The sequence below is a fragment of the Clinocottus analis genome, unplaced genomic scaffold (genome assembly GCF_023055335.1).
Source record: "Clinocottus analis isolate CAN_PGR_092001 unplaced genomic scaffold, fCliAna1.0.p SCAF_7, whole genome shotgun sequence".
In the NCBI taxonomy this organism is placed as follows: Eukaryota; Metazoa; Chordata; class Actinopteri; order Perciformes; family Cottidae; genus Clinocottus; species Clinocottus analis.
The window spans coordinates 9,787,170-9,803,783 of record NW_027176229.1 but is presented as its reverse complement, the minus strand read 5'-3'; the positions used below and the strand labels follow the sequence as shown (position 1 = coordinate 9,803,783).

Genomic DNA, 16,614 nt, shown 5'->3' with positions numbered 1-16,614 from the left:
CAGAGGGTCTCTCTGGATTCTCTACCAGGACTGAGACTATCTCTGGCAGGCAGGGCCTAGCTCCACATTGTGTGTTCTCTGTTAATCTCTCAACAAAAGCTATGACACAAGTTCAACAGACTATACAGCCGACGACCCGTCACGTGACACCGGCAAAACTGCTATGTCAAGACTTTTTGCGTTTTCCCCCCCTTTCCAAATGTCCACTTGTGAATACCCACGCAGCCCTTGTGTAGATGTAAATGAGGACACAAACTATGGTTCTCTTGTGTTTCCACGGGCTATTTTTGTGCACTTTTGGTGAACAAAGCAATCTTAGACGACAACAGGTAGGACTCAACAATGGGTAGCTGTCACTGATTGTTTTTTTTTATATTCACCTCTTTGTAATTATTGAGCTGTTGTAGTCATCACCACAGTGTTTCAGTGCATTTATAACACCGCAGAAAAGTGTTAATATGGGACACCGAGCAGTGCTGCCCGTCCTACTGCCGTTTGTCTCTACAAACACGTTGTCATTTCCATTTATTGATGGCGTACTTCAGTGGCCCTGTGTTTGTAATGCGACACAGCCATGACTGTTATCTATTGGTTATAGTCTATCTACAGTAGCACATAATGATTAAGTTAGACTGACTGAAAGCACTTTAAGGGGACTGTTTTTTTATTATTTCCATTTCTCCATAGGATATACCTTCTTTACATTTATAACTAGAGATATTTACAAAGCTGAATGCATACCTCTTTAAGGTGAAATGATGTCCATATGGCTCATGATTGTTGGAAGAATCATTGATAAACAACATACCCACATTATAAATGATATATAATAAATGTTTAAGTGTATGTGTGGGTTATATGTGTTTGTACAGTAAAATGTCTGATTTCTGCTGTCATTGTTTGTGTTGTTTTGGTGTTTCGTCTTGTGTCCGTGACCGAATCTGTAATTACAATAATGACTAACTATGAAACTGAATGCTATGATCTCCCCCTGTAAGCTTGAGCAGAAAACAAAAACACGCTGAAGGGATGACACAGAAAAACAAGAAATAGTTGAGTAAATGTGAAGTACTCTCGGAGCGTACACCTTTCATGTTGAATGTCCATTTTAATGATGGAGAGCACTGTCCACTTGGTTCGTAGTTTGTTTTGTGTGTCAATGTCAAACTTGTAGCCCGTGTGTACTTGTCTCATGCCAATTACTGACTGCCAATAAAAGGACCAATCACAACTGAAAAGTGATGTCTGGATTTGTTTTGTTTTGACGATTTTGAGAATGTGTGTGATGAACTGTTGCAACGTCTGGGTCACGAGCAGAACATGGAGCTACTGACAGAAACAAATAGGGCAATAAAATGAATCACCTCGGTTTGTGATCTGTTGCTGGAAGTGTTGTACTTGTTTCAGAGCCAGCGGATCATCTGTGCCGCTGTGTCCTCACAATGAAGCGCCTGAGTTGCATTCGTTTGCCTTCGTTTGCCTGGGAAATGCAGGGTGGTCATCGCCCCATGATCCTCTTCAGGCAACCATTTGTTTCTGCCGCCAGACATGGTAATGTGGCATTTGTAACAGGTGACTCCTCTAAGGTCAGGGCACAGTGTGACTGTCACACCCTGAGGTCCAACTACCATGTGATAGGGCAACATAGTCCAGGCCCAAAAAACACCATAATCTTATTTAACTGATATTTCCCTGGATTTTGACTTCAATTTAGTATATATAGTCCATGCAGGACTTGAAGTGCATCATTTTTCTTCACCAACCTATTACCTGAAATCCGTGCTTTTGTTTGTGTGACTCACTAAACGATCTGATTATCTTGCTCCAGCGGCTGCATGCTTTGGCACAAAAACTACGAATAATTTATGAAAAGACTTTTATGAAAAGATTTTTCAGAATACAATATAACACAGAAGGATGGATTCACAGATATTGATGGTAGTGGTCTCGGGTTTAAGAGATTACGCAGCCAGCTGAGGGTAACTTTTGTGCATCCAAAGAAAGCGCTTAACACCATGATTTGTTGATTGCCACCAGGATTTATTGATATAAAAAGATGTGTACAAACAAAGATGTAGGTTACAGTCACAGTTGTTTGTTTGTGCTCTTTAAAATACATTATGTCACCGTTATAGTCAGTTCTGCTCAGAGGCCAAGTGTTCAACTGCAACATGTAACCGTATGTGGTCAGCTGAAGAGGCCAGTTATTCCCAGATTCATTCAATGATGTAAGATCATCAATTGGAGCTTTCCTGATTTGTGGCTTCAGGAGTTCTCTGTAACCTTAAGCCCATGCGCAACCAATGTCACTCGCTCTTGGTTTCAGTAACCGGCGGCTTCACCCTGTTTCCTGGCGTCAGACTCGGCACAAATGCAGCCGTCCTCCATCTCCGCAGCATTGACCACGTTGTAGAAACGGCTTAAAATGCGTTGTTTGTGTCCCATAGCCTCGAGAGCCTCGATTACATTCTGAAGGGCAAGAGGGATAAGGACACTTAGATGGAGCAAATATCAAGTGTTTATTTGACCAAATAAATGTATTTAATGTATTACTACCTCATCAAAGTTGGGCTCAAACCCTACTAAATTTTGAGGGTTGACATAAAGAATCGGAGCATCGATTGCCTCCTTGAGGCTCTTTCCAAACCAAATGTGGTTCATGAGCGCCTGGAAGAGAAAAGAGAATAATACATTGCAATCTGTCAAATGGGAAAGTGATGAGTACATAATGGATTATGAGCATTACGGTGAAGAGAGAACTTGCTCTGACACCAGTGAGGGGCATTAGATGGCAGCAATTTATCCTAATGGCACTTAATGTTATTGCCCTGGACACGCACCGAGACCATCCCTATCGTGATCATGTTCCCACCAGTCGATCCAAGCACCAGCGTCTTTGATTTAGACTTCAGCACAGTGGGGGCCATACTGGATGGAGGATGTTGCCCTGACAACACAACAAAAACCTTGATTGACAGGGCAGTCAGCTTTGATCAGACTCTTCAATGTGAGTTATTCTGAATGAAATCAGTGTCTTTGAATGATAAATCATAGTTGGCAAAACTGCTTTTATTCAACAATTTACCTGTTCAGCAGCTGACACCAGCCAGAACTAAACAAAGGATCTGATAAATAATGCTACCATCGGTATGCTAACATTCTCACAAAAGAGAAATACTAACTGATGTTGAGAAGGTTTAACGACACAAAGTTACTTGTTTCTGAAAAGAACAAACTTGCACCTGACCTGAATTTATTGTATTTCACCATCGGTTAAAGCAAAACTGAAAATGTGTCATGCTGATCTGATTACCAGGAAAGATCGTGTCTTCTCTCCCACAGAAGTCAGACAGCTGGTTGTTGAGGATGACGCCAGTACTCGGTGACATGATCTTGGAGCCAAATCTGTGAAGAAAATACCTTAAATGAACTGGATCTTGACATTATAACACTTGTTAAAACTGCAATTCTGCTTTTCCCAAACACCGCTTCCTGTAGTCTTGAAAAGTGAGATTCCTTTTTAAATTACCTTTTCAAAAACAATCATTCCTTAATCTCTTGAATGTTATCTTATCTTCTACTTTCAAGCCAACAGTGATTTCTCACTGTGAAGCAAAACCCCTTCAAATACTGACATGTGGTTGACGGTGCTGGTCACAGACACAGCAGATCCATCTTTAGCTATCACAGACAGATGCGTGGTGCCCATGCTGTCTAAATATGGAGTGCTGTTGTAATAGCGGCGAGCATGAGTCTGGTTGTCGCTGATCAAGCTCCGTATGTGGTTGGCAAAGCTTTCCTCTGTGATTGTCTTGGCCATCTGTGAAAAGTGCAGAGCATTAAAAAACACACTCACGAGAAAGAACACCCATTTTGATAGTTGCTTTGCAGAGGAAACAAAATACATTTCAAATCAGAACTCAATTTAAAAGTGAAACGTATCCCACACACAACCCTGTCACTCCCAGTTTTTGCACATTAATCAAAATAACTAAGCCCATATGATAAGAAAGTCATATTTCATGTAAATAGTTGCATTCAGGAGCTATGATTAACTGCTTACATTAAGAATTTGAGTTTGCCTCAAAATATCCAGTTACTGAGAAAGTTTTGATGGTTTCAATGTAACCGATATCAGGAGCAAGAATAACCCTTGACTCAAAGTTAACAAACCATACCATTGATTTTGGATTACCATTGATTTTTGTTACCTAACAAAAACCCAATCAACACCTGTACCTTCCACCACTTTAAGAGACTGGCATGCAACCAAACCTGATGCACACATGTTCTATCCATCACAGTAACAACTCAAGGACAAGGTGCTTGTCAGAAATATCGAAAGCAAGACCAGTCAGTTCACTCGGAAGGTTCTCACATTAAAGCAATGGTAGGAAATAACTAAGTGCATTTACTCAATACTGTTTTTATTAACAATAATGGTGATATTTTACTCTGTTGCTACTAAAGTAAATTATCTAAATAGCATAAGGCCTGAATAGCCTCAATGATTTGAAAAGAACTTACTTTTTCTGAGCTGAAGCCTGGATCACGGATGTATTTCTTTAAGCCATTGGAAAACTTAAAAGCTTCAATAAGGCGATGATAAAGCAGTGTCTTTTTTTCCCCTATCAAATCTGTTGAGGTCAAGTTGTATCCTGGAAATAAAAACAATTGTTTAGTTTTCCCAGGTGTATTCTACTTGCAAAGATGTGCAGTATTTAGATGCTTCCCTTCCATTAAACCCTTTCCTCATTAAGCCAATAGCTCACGTGCAACAAACAACGAAAGTGTTAATTTGGCATTTCTATGTTCAACACATGAACAGGCTTCAATATGTGATTTGGAAGTGTGGATGAGTGACAGATCTGCAGTCTGTGGACAACAGGGACCTTTCATGACGTTAAGGATGAAGCTGAGGATGATGCCCCCTGCAGGGGGTGGGGGTATGTACATCTGGTACTCTCCAATAGGAATAACCCATGCATCAGTCACTGTCGCTTTGTACGAGGCCAAGTCCTGTACTGTGAGAGTTCCTCCTGTGCAAAAAGATTGAAACAAAAGGAAATGAAGAAAATGTGTCTCACCTCTTTGTGTAAAATTTGTAATGGATCCAAGCAGCTCACACTCGAGTCTGTGAGTGATTGCTGCAGTGCTTTATAGATACAATTAGTTTTTTTCATTTGTAACTAGATAATTGAGATATAGGCAGAGATAGAAAAAGGTTTTTAAAAAAAGAGAATGATGAAACCCGCCTGAAAATACCTGCTTCCTTTATGTCATGGATCAAATCCTCAGCAATTTTTCCAGTGTAAAAAGCCTCTGGCCCTTGGTTTGCAATCGTCTCCAAGGTATCGGCCAGTTTCTCAAACTTCACAATATCACCAATCTTCATTAACTTTCCATTCTTATCTGTATAAAAATCCCTAAAGGACAAATACAAAGAAAGAAAATTGAAATTAAATGAAGACAGGTGAAATTTTAATTGTGTGCCCATCATATTTTTGAATCATTTTAGGTTGTTCCTTTTGTACCGTAGTGCCTTGGTCTCGTTCGAATCAATGTATGAGAGGTATCGACCTTGGATCGGGGGAATAGGAAAACCTTTCCTGGCCAGTTTGATGGCCGGCTGGAAGAGGGTGGCCCACGGCAACTTCCCATAAAGCTTGTGTGCCTGCTCGTAGCCCCGAACTTCCCCTGGGACAGCGATCCATTGGCTACCTGGATAGATAGGTATTACTCGGACTCTTTCAGCTTACAAAGTAACAAAGAACAGTTGTGGTCAGTTTATAAGTTTGTAAGCCTTTCGACAAAAGAGATGTCACCTCTGATGTTCTCACATTTGAAGCCTGATGGTAAAATATTTCACATACAAAAACAATAATAAGAGAAAATTCCTTAAATGTAACATAATTTTGTGCAGGAAAACTTTTATTTTCAACCCTCAGTCATCTTACAAGCACTCAGATTTATTGCATTTACCCTACGGTAAAAACCTTCAAGCCCGCTGATTGAAGGCTGTATTTAACCAGATGCCTTTGGCGGTTCCGGGAAAAATACCATTACTGTGTAGCTGTGTGCATGTGAGGTTATGTCAATCCAAATAAATTGTACTAAATAAAGGTAAATTAGAATACTACAACCCAGTGGCGAGCAGTGCATTTCCTACCTGCGCTTCAATGCGTCTCTACAGATAAAAAACCTAATCACGCCACTGACCAATCATATATGTCCACGCCATTTTGCAGGCCCTGCACGTCAAAGACTCCGCCCAGCTTGTCAAATTAAAGATCTGATTTGTTGAAGAATATGACAATCAACCACAACGTCCACTCTCAGTGTACTTCTATCTGCAAAGGCCTGCTTAAACTGCTTTGCGGACAGAGACACAGGAGAGAAAAAATGTGATTGGATAACAGCTTCTCCTTAAAACAAGCTGCACTGCTGCAGGCTGAAGAGTGCAGGCAGAGCAACAGAGGAAGACAGGATCTGTGCAATGAGAACATAAGCTGATAGGGAAAAATAAGTATAACACATGTAGTGTATTTGTGAAAAACAATTCAATTATAAAATAGCTATAACTTTGTGATTGTGTTTAGGCCAGCAGTGAAGGCTTAGAAGGACCTGACGGCCCACCACTGCTATAACCTCACGTGTGCGCGCGCACACAGTTACACACTGATGTTCTTTTCGCTTGCTTTCTTCTTTATACTCTGAAACACATGGTGGGTATGGTAAGTAACGAACAGTATGATTAACTAATGAAATGTCACACTTTTCCCCGTATTTCTTTATTGGTTAAGTGGAGAGTTCCCACCCACTTTGTCACAATCATCATCGCTATAATATAATTTGTGCACTGTTCCTGCAAATATAAACAATAAAATGAGCAATTATTTCACTCTAAACAAAGTTTTTTCCTTGTTTAATGTTGTATTAGAGTTATTTCCCATCTCTTTAGGTAGACTCACAAGTATATGTTGCGACATAATTGATGGCTAGTTTAGAACTCCTGCTCAACTCTGTGTGTGTGTGTGTGTGTGTGTGTGTGTGTGTGTGTGTGTGTGTGTGTGTGTGTGTGTGTGTGGTCTTGGCTCAGAGCTCAGCATGTGGCTGTTACTGTTATGTCATTATAACTGGGGGCCTCGCTATGTATACAATCAGACATGTGCATTTCCAAGAAAGGACTGACAGTATTTTCTGCCCTAGTCCTATCCTAAATCATTCATCTTTGTGTCCTTCTATGGTAAATTGGGTTCTCTAGATGTGAACCATAAAAAATTCCTTAAAAAAAACAGAATATTAAGGCTTCTCCCGGCTTCCTCCATCATGATCCAGAAGTCCATTATAACGGACGTAATAGTCGGAATGAAAAATAAAGCAAAACGATCCCACTAAAAGAGTCCGTAAGATGACAAAACCTGGAGGTCTTTGATGTGTCATGCCAGAGCAGTACCTGAAATTAGCTGGAAAGTCTTGGGACATACTTCCAGCAGGCCAGGTTTAACATTCTCCGGCACAGTCTCTCTGGAGTTGATGATTTTCACGTTGCCTTTAATAAGAGGAGATATTATCAATTAACTTGTGGACACTCCTTAGTTATGCTGTATTAGCGGGTTGAATGAATGTGGCTGTTACCAGAGCTGTCCATCACGGTGAATATGGCCCCCCCTCCGAGGCCCATGCTCTGTGGGTTTATGATGGAGGTGCACAGCAGCGCAGCAATGGCGCCATCTACAGCTGAGCCCCCTTTTCTAAGCATATCCCTGAAAGATACAGCACGTATTTATTCATGCTCATACATAAACACGTTACTCTGCACATATAGGTGCACGTAAGAGCATGGAGTAGTTTGCATATGCTGGTGTAAAGCACACACGGCCTCCTTTATTTGTTTAATATTTTATAGATTTGCATCTCATTCAAAGAGACACATTAGGTAAAAGGAAATTGTTAGCGCGGAACTCTGATCTGTACTATGATAATATGAATAAAAAAGTTTGTTTGTTTTAGTAAGACTTCATGCTATCCAAATAGAAATAGTATTTTGTGTGTAATATGATGTCAACTTGTTCTGGTCAGTAAGGTGCTTATAAAGAGCACCTTGCTGATCAGAATAAGTAACAGAAGTGCAAATTGTCACTCACCGTCCAATCTTCGAACATGTCCCAGAATCTGCAGCCACTGCAACATTAGAGAAAGTGCCTTCTGGACACTTGTGCCTACGAAACACCGAAATGCATACAATTATAACAACCACGCAGACCAGAATAAGTGCGCAACAAGAGAACACCCTCGTCTTTGACCTCGCCATGCTTAATATCGTCCAATACTTCCGTGGATATTCCTAAGGTTATATCATGAACTTTACAGCTTATCACTCTGAAACACTACAATTTACTGACAGAAGAGACGCGCCTGGCTCCTCCTCTCCGCCTCGGGCGCAGGAGGAGGGAAAGTTGATGAGAAGATTGCACAGCCTGGTTTGGGGGTATATGCTGAGAGTAGAGGACTGATGAAAAACTCGTTTGGTTGGCTTACAGTTGAAGACAGTAAGGCCGAGCTCCCCCTTTTGGCGCGAGCACCCAGTGCAAGCCGTGTGGCGGCTTGACGGCGTGCTCCGACGTGTCTGCGGCGGCAAGCGGCGACAAGCGGCGGCAAGCGGCGACAGGCGGCGGCAAGCGGCGACAGGCGTCAGCCAAGCGGCGACAGGCGTCAGCCGAGCGGCGAGTCAAGCGGCGTGGCACGCGGCGACAGGCGTCAGCCGAGCGGCGAGTCAAGCGGCGAGATCCAACGTGTTAGCGGCTGCACGCGGCGCAAACATAGCTCCGCCTCCTCATTAGCTCGCAGTGCTGTGGCAGCTGACAGGTCTTAATCGTTATCGTGTTTCTCATTAATTGTAAAAATGAAACAAAGACATGACAACACTTTACTCAAGGTATGGGGTAAATAAAGGGGCACAACCTGTTAGCATCTTCATTTTACTGCCCACGTGCAACAGATTGATGCCTTCACTTTGGCCTCCTTGTGTATATATGATTTTAATAACCTTTTGAAATTGCATGCCCCCAATTTTGTTTCCAAGTTTGCCCAAGGCTTTAAATTCCTCATAAACGGCTATGCCATGTTCTAAGCAGACCAGATGGCTTGCAGCAGATGATTTTCCTCTGGCTCAGTCGGTGTGTTGGACAGATCATTATTTGGTTAGTTTGTGCGAACTGAACCTGAGTCACGCTGAAGAGAACCTGGAGCAGCAGCTCTCAACCGCAAATATATCATTAAAAGTTGGATTTTTTTTTTCAAGATTTTCTTTCGACTTGGCTCGTTCCTCTTTCAGAGTTGTTAAAACAAATAATGCTTTGTTTGCAATAGTAACATTGCTAGGGGGGAAGCGGAACTGAGTACAGGCAGTGTAAGGAGAGCCCACAAAGATAGTAATACAAGTAGCTGTGGATATGTGTTCAGAATCAGCTTTAATGGCCATGAACATTTTCACGTACATGGAATTTGACGCCGAATTCTGCGCTTCGTACTTTTTTTTCAATGTAAGAGCTAAATATAAAAAAAGATCAATATAAAAGAAAGACCAAAAAAATAAGACATTAAGGAAACAGATGTCGAAAGCGAATACCTACATGTGCCAGAATGTTGTGCTATATCCCTGGTTTGACCTCAAAACTATGGACACGTGGCACTCACATAGCAGAGAAGCAGAAACACTTTGTGTAACATAATGAGATGCAAACACACTTGTATTAGAGCTTAAAGGCATGTTGTCTATAAAACCTAAAGGTCCCCACCTTTACAGTTTTTAGCAATGACAAAACTGGTGATAGGTCTTTGAGATTATCGACAAATGCAAAGAAAAGGTGTGTTCTATAAATGTTATACAAATTTGGGGTTATCTGGCTGAGGTGTTTTTACATGGTTTCTACAGTATATTCCACATTTGAGAGACTACTGTATTCTAAAGTTCAATTTAGCTATTTGATTGCTTTAGATTGTATTATTAATGGGGAAATGTGTTGTAAATGAGTAAAGCTATAGTCATCAAGACTGTAAAATGTGGAATAACAGTATTGGTATTGCACAATGCAAAACAGGTGGACTCACACAGAGACCTGACGGAGCCTGCCACACTAATAATTAACATGAACCCAATCTATGTCGCATCGTTATTGTGTAATCAAAGTTGCTGCACTACTTGTTCCGAGTTTTCACACTCCAGGCCAAGAAGTTAACGCTGCAGAGTTTTAGCAATGACAGTATAGCTAATGTGAACACAGCCCAGAAAAGTTACAATGCATCCTGGGAAATGTTGTCTGCCGTTATATCAAATTGTAGTCGATGTGCAACCATTAGCAATACGGAAGAGGGAGGCTCTCAAATGAGTCAAGGCAACCAGAGACTACCAGCGCAATCCCGAGTAGAAGGCAATTTTGCCTTCGAAATAAAACAATTGTTCAAATAACTGTTTGAAGTTATTTTCATTGTCTATCAATCTGCCATTTCTTAATTAATCGATTTCATCGTTTTGTCTATTTTACAGAAAATAGTACAAAATGCCCAGTGCCCAAGCACTTTTATCAAACCATCAGTCAGGTATACATCTTAAATATACCTATGACAAAGTAAGCAGTGGACCTTTCTTGCATATTGCTTAGGATATTACTTAAAATAATTAAATGATTAATTGATTAATCAATAAATAACCAACCATGTTTGCGCTGGTATTGGATAATTAAATTGCTTTACACATTTTGACTAGAATAATTGGCTCATAAGAGACATTTATTCTGAAAGGGCTGACCGGAAACATTATTGCGTATTCTTCACTTGTTTTACGCTTGGTGGCTTCTCTGGTGGACCCTCAGTATTGACAACAATATTGTCTGAAGCCTATCTGGCGCTGCTGTCCATCACAGACAGCCAGGGAGTCAATCCGTCGTGGGATAGCTTTCTTATTTTTCCCTTCGCGTGCGATGGGTGTCGGTTCCAGTTAGGACTTCTTTTGTGCGTTTTGGAGATATTTCCAATAATGTTGGCGAGTGATATCTGTCTACCTTGTGCACTGCAGTGGTGCGCAGCTTCGCCCGGAGAAACACCTGTGCGCCTCTCCTCTCCATTGGCCACAATCATGAATGTCGAGTAGGTATGGATGCTAACCTGTGCACGAAACCACGCACCAAACATCCATGTAGCTCTAGACAAGGAAACACAAGCTCGGTAACTACCCTCTGCTTGTTTTCCCTGGCTTATTGATCGTTACAGCTCATCGATACGTTGGTCATCAGTCTATGTGGCATGTTGGCCCTGGTGGTTACAGCTCTAGTGGCGAGATTGCACAGAAACAGTGGAGGAATAAAGCCAGGCATGTGTGTTTTTGATGGTTTCGCGATTGGGTTTGATGGTCCTTACAGCAGCGGGGGGATGTGGGGGCGTCTTGTTGCTGTCAGACAGGATGTAGGGGAGGATCTAGTGGAGCAGGATTACCCGACCATTTTTGGTGAGAAGCATCGCGGAGATCTGATCACAGTTGACGCATTGCACTCCTCGCGTTTGGGCTGCTGATCCATTATCATTATATAATCCTACTCGTATGATCCAGTCTTCTTCCTTTTTTTCTTTATTTAAACAGCATACGATTACACAGACCACAGCTCGCCTCCTCCCTCCCCTCGAGGAGCCATTAATGCAGCTCATGCTGAGCAACCTATGAATGCCAATGATACATGTGGGTGGATATCAACAGTGTTTGAGTTTACATAATTCACTCTATAGTGCGCGCTTCTTTAAGCGTAGTGCGCAAAAGATATAAAAGGGAGTCATTTGTCTTAAATGCAGCAATGTGCCCATGACTCATTGTTTGATATCGTGCAGTATATGAGAGTGTGAATTCCAAATTGTGTGTGTGTGTGTGTGTGTGTGTGTGTGTGTGTGTGTGTGTGTGTGTGTGTGTGTGTGTGTGTGTGTGTGTGTGTGGGTGTGTAGGTGTTCGTGTGTGTGTGTGTGGGGTGCAGTCATTTTGAAGTCCACAGCGTGTGGGTGAGTTTCAGCAAGTGTGCTTTGTGGTGCACACAGGATGGAAATTTGCTCAAACTCCGAGGAGGAAGATATGTTTCACAGACTCAAAGCACATTGTCATGATACCTGCGTCAGTTTAACTCAGTCTGCATGCCAACACATTGACAGTAAATAATTTTGATCCTTCATGTCAATCACAGCATCCGCCCTCGTGTCAGTTTCAGTATCCTCCTTTCTCCTCACCCCTTTCCCTCCTTCTGTCTTTGTTTTTCAGGCAACAGATAACCCTAAGGCGCCGTGTCTGTCTGCATTTGTCAGAAAGAAAGAGAGGGAGCAGCACAAATACCGCACAGCCAGGAAACATGCAAGGAGAGACCTTCCCCCGTTGCAGACTGGTGAAATGTCAGGACTGAAGTGCGAGTGTGTCAGATCAAATCAGCAGACTGTTTACTATACAGGGGGCTATAAGAGCTGCTTGACACTAGACTCACTAACGCCCTGTGTGTGGTTTAAGACCATCACAATCAAGAACAGAGGTGTTAACTAATCGTTCATCAACACTCCCTACCCTCCTACCCCCTGTCAGATTCAGCAATCCAGAGACGAGCCAAGATGGAGTGGTCACTAGAGAATGTGAGGGAGATCGTGGCTGGAGGGATGCAGTCTATAAGGGAGTGTGAGATCTGTGCTTTTGCAATAGCCATGTGTGTGCTGCTGCTGTTCATGTGGTATTGTTACAGGGTGGGTCGGGAGCATGGCTCCAGCCCCCTGCGTGGGAGGTATCTGGCTGGGCCCAGCCGAATTGGAGGGGTGGTGGGGGGCTTCATGAGTTCAGACTGCCGTGGCAGGGGGAAAGGGAAAAATGGATCAATGCTCGAAGAGCAGAATGGCTTTGCCTTCTGCCAGTCAGCAGAGTGCTTCCGATGTACCAGCGCCGGCGAGAGTCTGAACCAGAGGCTCTATCACAGCCTGCAGGATTATGCCAAGCGCTACACCTGGTCAGGTATGGGCAGGGTGCATAAAGGAGTCCGTGATCAAGGCCGATACCTCAACAGCCGACCGACCATCCAGCGGCCAGAGGTCTTCTTTCTGCCAGACTTACCGTCAGCTCCTTTCTTCTCCAGAGAAGTACAGAGACATGACGTGGAGCTACTGGAGCAGAGCTTTCCCGCCCTTCTTGCCGAGTTTGAGAGCATTTACCACCAACCTCCAACCCGCAGCGGCTCCTCCCTGCCACCTGGATGGAAAGCCAACAACACTCCTCGGGGGCAGTGGTGGACCTACTACCTGGTCAACCAAGGCACCCCTCTGGTTCTTAATGTCAGGAGGTGTCCACGGGCTTGGAGGGTGCTGGGCCAGCTGCGCACCTTCATCGCCAACAACGTGTTTGGAAATGCCTGCTTCTCTGTGCTGACGCCTGGAGCTCTGATCACTGAGCATTATGGTCCAACGAATGTCAGGCTGCGCTGCCACCTGGGTAAGAGACTATGTGATGTCCAAGCCTTATTGTGCATTCAACTCATCACGGCAGCAAATTATGTATACAGTATTTTTAAATAGCACATTTAAGTAGAGAAGAGGAGTAACCTAGTTAATCAGCTGCTGTAGTGTTTAAATCAGATCCTCTTGGGTTAGGATGGCACATGACTGAAATTTAGTGGCTTGTGTAATTAATTATTGTGTAACCTGAGTTTGATTCTATTTCCAACTGCACCCTCTGAGATGGCTATGAATAGTGTTATTTATTGTTGTAGACATAGTATTTTGTAAGATGCTTTTTAGAAAAAAGCATACTGTAATCAAACGGGACTCTCTAAGGTAAATTTTGTCTTGGATATCTCACCAAAGGGAACTGGGAAGTAGTTTATTAATACCAAATGCTTTGCTGTCGCATAATGAAACATGGATGGACTCCTTGTTTTTCTCTGGCAGGTCTTAGAGTGCCCCCTTCCTGTGAGCTTGTAGTAGGTGGGGAGCCACAGTGCTGGTCTGAGGGCAGCTGTCTGCTTTTTGATGACTCCTTTCTCCACAGGGCCTTCCACGAGGGTAAGAAGGACATAAAACTGAATCTTTCATTACACCCCATCTCTTTTTTATTTATTCCTTTCAGAGGAATCGTCCTAAAATGGTAAAATTTGATATTAGGTCATTTGAGAGCCTTTTTAATACGCTGATGGGGTTTTACCTCAAGATCATGACAAAATGGGCTCATGGTTTTTCTGTTGCTGTGTGTCTGTCTGTGTGTGCAGGCGGCGCGGAGGACGGCCCCAGGGTGGTCTTCATGGTGGACCTCTGGCACCCTAATGTGGCCGCTGCTGAGAGACAAGCCTTGGACTACATTTTTACTCCAGGCCGCTTAGAGGACAAGGAAGGGAAATAGGTGTGAGTGGAAAACCATGTCTGACCAAGAGACAAATGCTGTTTAGGGAAGTGTCTGTAGGATTGGGGAGCAACTCTTTTTCTGCCTCCAGACCAGCTCTCACATTCACTGTGTACATATTCTCCGCCTCATGCAGTTTCTTTCATAACTCTTCTTAGTAGATGACGAAGCATTGGGCCTCTTTTATCAAAACTTACTAGGAGCACAATCGATCAAATCTTAAATTGCAGCCATTTTATTCATGACAGCAGGAGGTTTTAACTTCTCGGTGGTTATTTTGTTTTGTATATATACATTTTTAATGTATTTGCATATGCAGAATTATGTGACTGAACAGTTTAAAAAAAATTGCCCAACAAGCTGTTCCCATCAAATATTTTTCTTCACATTTTCCAACTTTGGGCCAATTCTGAAGCAAAATTATTTCTATAGAAAATTATTTATACAGCTTAATTTTTATTTAGTTTAAACAATTCAACAGTAGAGGGTAACGTACTTATGATGAAAAGATCTTTGCGAGCCAAACGAATGTGCCAGCCTCTTGCTGTATGCTCCATGGCATAGGCCAACCTATTCTATTCTTTACACATGAACTGGAATCATTGGGTACGTGTTGGTCGCCATCCACATTTTCCCAATACTTACTAAATATTTAGTTTAAAGAAAGTATTGGTGGGAATACTTTACAATTAACATCTGATGCCAATTATTTCAAACTCACTGTAACACCTGCATACATTTCCCTGAAGGGCTAAAAGAAAAGCTTATTCAATGTTTTATATTCTAAACATGTTTAGTCACATTTAAGATGCACAAGTCAAACCAAAACATGATTGTCAGTGAATATGCACATTTTTTATTTAAAAAAATATCCACTTCCAAATGTGGAACACACTTTAGCTTCAAATGAATGCACAATCTGATCATATTACATCAAATCACAGCTAAGGTGAAGCTGAAGAATATTTTATATGGAGGAAAAAAAATCCGCCTTTTGTTCAAAAGGTTGTGAAAGACTTGAACGAAATCACAATGTGTAGGTGCATACGGCTTTACAAATACTGATTATTGGTAAATACATCAAATTAAAAGATATGTAAACTTATTGAATTCTCTGAATGTGATGTCAGTGTGATAACAAAAACTGAAGATGGTGTTAATTCACTAATTTAACACATTTCTCACATCGCCTATCATATCTGTATGTGTTTTCATGTGATAACGGAGGTCCAATGTTAATCATTACATATATGTTTACAGACGCAGCTAATGTCTCTGCCGGTGTGGTAGTTAATTGTGCTCCCCTTTGAAAAATCAGTCCTGCTTTCAAAGACATGGTTAGATAAGCACATTTTAGGTCAATTTGTGTGAGTGGGCCTGTGCTGTAACACTGGAGGTGAAGCGTTTTTGGAAAATTTACTAAACCCTTGTAATTTGGCTGTATTTGATATAAGGTTTGTATTTCTGTATATAGGGTTGAGGTAAAAAAAAAAAAAAAAAAAGGAAAAAAAAGGGAATTTCCGAGATCCAATGATTGTCTTCAATGCTATAACTATTGTGTTTTATTGATTTACAGATAAAGTGATCACATTTCATTCTCCGTTACATTAAATCAATTTTGATAGATTAAATTGTAGATTCTGTATGAAAAAAATGAAGTACTATCTCTGTTGTTATGTGATATATTTGTTTTTAATCAATTTGTAAATTTGCAGTGTCATACGGTATCTAGTATTAAAGCCACAATCCTTCATTCTTCAACAGCACTTCATGCATATGTGTGCACAAAAGGTAGTGAAAAATGAACTTCAGCAGCTTTCCAGGTCGATTTGCAATTAAATATACCCATCTATTCAATTATAATGTTTACAAGATTATTTATAAGATGTTTACAACATCGGCCAACACCGACACTCACATTGAGCTGTCCATAATTAGATTTGAAATCAAAAGTGCTTTTAATCTACTTATGAGTATGGAAACTGTCATTCCCAAAGCATTGCTTCACATATACAGTATATGACGGGGCAACCATTTTGTTTACATTAGGATTAAGGATTTGTCCTCTAACGCATTCTTGTGTCGATTTTGAACAGTATTTCTGTACATTTAATAAATGGTCGAGTATCTTATTTAACCAGCTGTTGTCAGAGGTGTCACTTTTACACGTCACAGAAGTTAAACAAGAGGTGGTCATCACACTGTAAGTA

General features: G+C 41.6%; 2 protein-coding genes across 3 annotated transcripts; one reads left to right on the top strand and one right to left on the bottom strand.

Annotated features, from left to right (window-relative positions):
• Positions 1–2,066: 2,066 nt before the first annotated feature.
• ggt5a (gamma-glutamyltransferase 5a) lies at positions 2,067–8,314 on the bottom strand. Its single transcript, XM_068566413.1, has 12 exons — positions 8,148–8,314; positions 7,639–7,766; positions 7,457–7,552; positions 5,535–5,721; positions 5,266–5,426; positions 4,893–5,039; positions 4,528–4,658; positions 3,636–3,820; positions 3,314–3,405; positions 2,841–2,947; positions 2,557–2,667; positions 2,067–2,469 (listed from the first exon to the last, which is right to left on the bottom strand). Exons 1-12 carry the CDS (start codon positions 8,312–8,314, stop codon positions 2,323–2,325), a joined length of 1,659 nt encoding a protein of 552 aa, XP_068422514.1. The 3' UTR covers positions 2,067–2,322.
• A 2,538-nt stretch (positions 8,315–10,852) lies between these two features.
• Positions 10,853–16,541, top strand: asphd2 (aspartate beta-hydroxylase domain containing 2). 2 transcript variants are annotated; one of them, XM_068566842.1, is made up of 4 exons: positions 10,853–11,148; positions 12,299–13,501; positions 13,957–14,070; positions 14,274–16,541. In XM_068566842.1, exons 2-4 carry the CDS (start codon positions 12,637–12,639, stop codon positions 14,402–14,404), a joined length of 1,110 nt encoding a protein of 369 aa, XP_068422943.1. In that variant the 5' UTR covers positions 10,853–11,148; positions 12,299–12,636; the 3' UTR covers positions 14,405–16,541. The 2 variants fall into 2 exon arrangements, with proteins under 2 accessions (XP_068422943.1, XP_068422942.1); XM_068566841.1 differs by having other exon boundaries at positions 10,853–11,152.
• The last annotated feature ends 73 nt before the right edge of the window (positions 16,542–16,614 follow it).

Bases quoted from the DNA above. Each gene is read 5' to 3' on its own strand.
- asphd2 (XM_068566842.1), top strand. From the start codon at position 12,637: ATGGAGTGGTCACTAGAGAATGTGAGGGAGATCGTGGCTGGAGGGATG. The intron at 13,502-13,956 runs GTAAGAGACTAT...TTTCTCTGGCAG, and splicing joins CAGGCTGCGCTGCCACCTGG to GTCTTAGAGTGCCCCCTTCC. The intron at 14,071-14,273 runs GTAAGAAGGACA...CTGTGTGTGCAG, and splicing joins CCACAGGGCCTTCCACGAGG to GCGGCGCGGAGGACGGCCCC.
- ggt5a (XM_068566413.1), bottom strand. From the start codon at position 8,314: ATGGCGAGGTCAAAGACGAGGGTGTTCTCTTGTTGCGCACTTATTCTG. The intron at 5,427-5,534 runs GTACAAAAGGAA...TTTGTCCTTTAG, and splicing joins AACGAGACCAAGGCACTACG to GGATTTTTATACAGATAAGA. The intron at 2,470-2,556 runs GTAGTAATACAT...CTTGCCCTTCAG, and splicing joins TTGAGCCCAACTTTGATGAG to AATGTAATCGAGGCTCTCGA.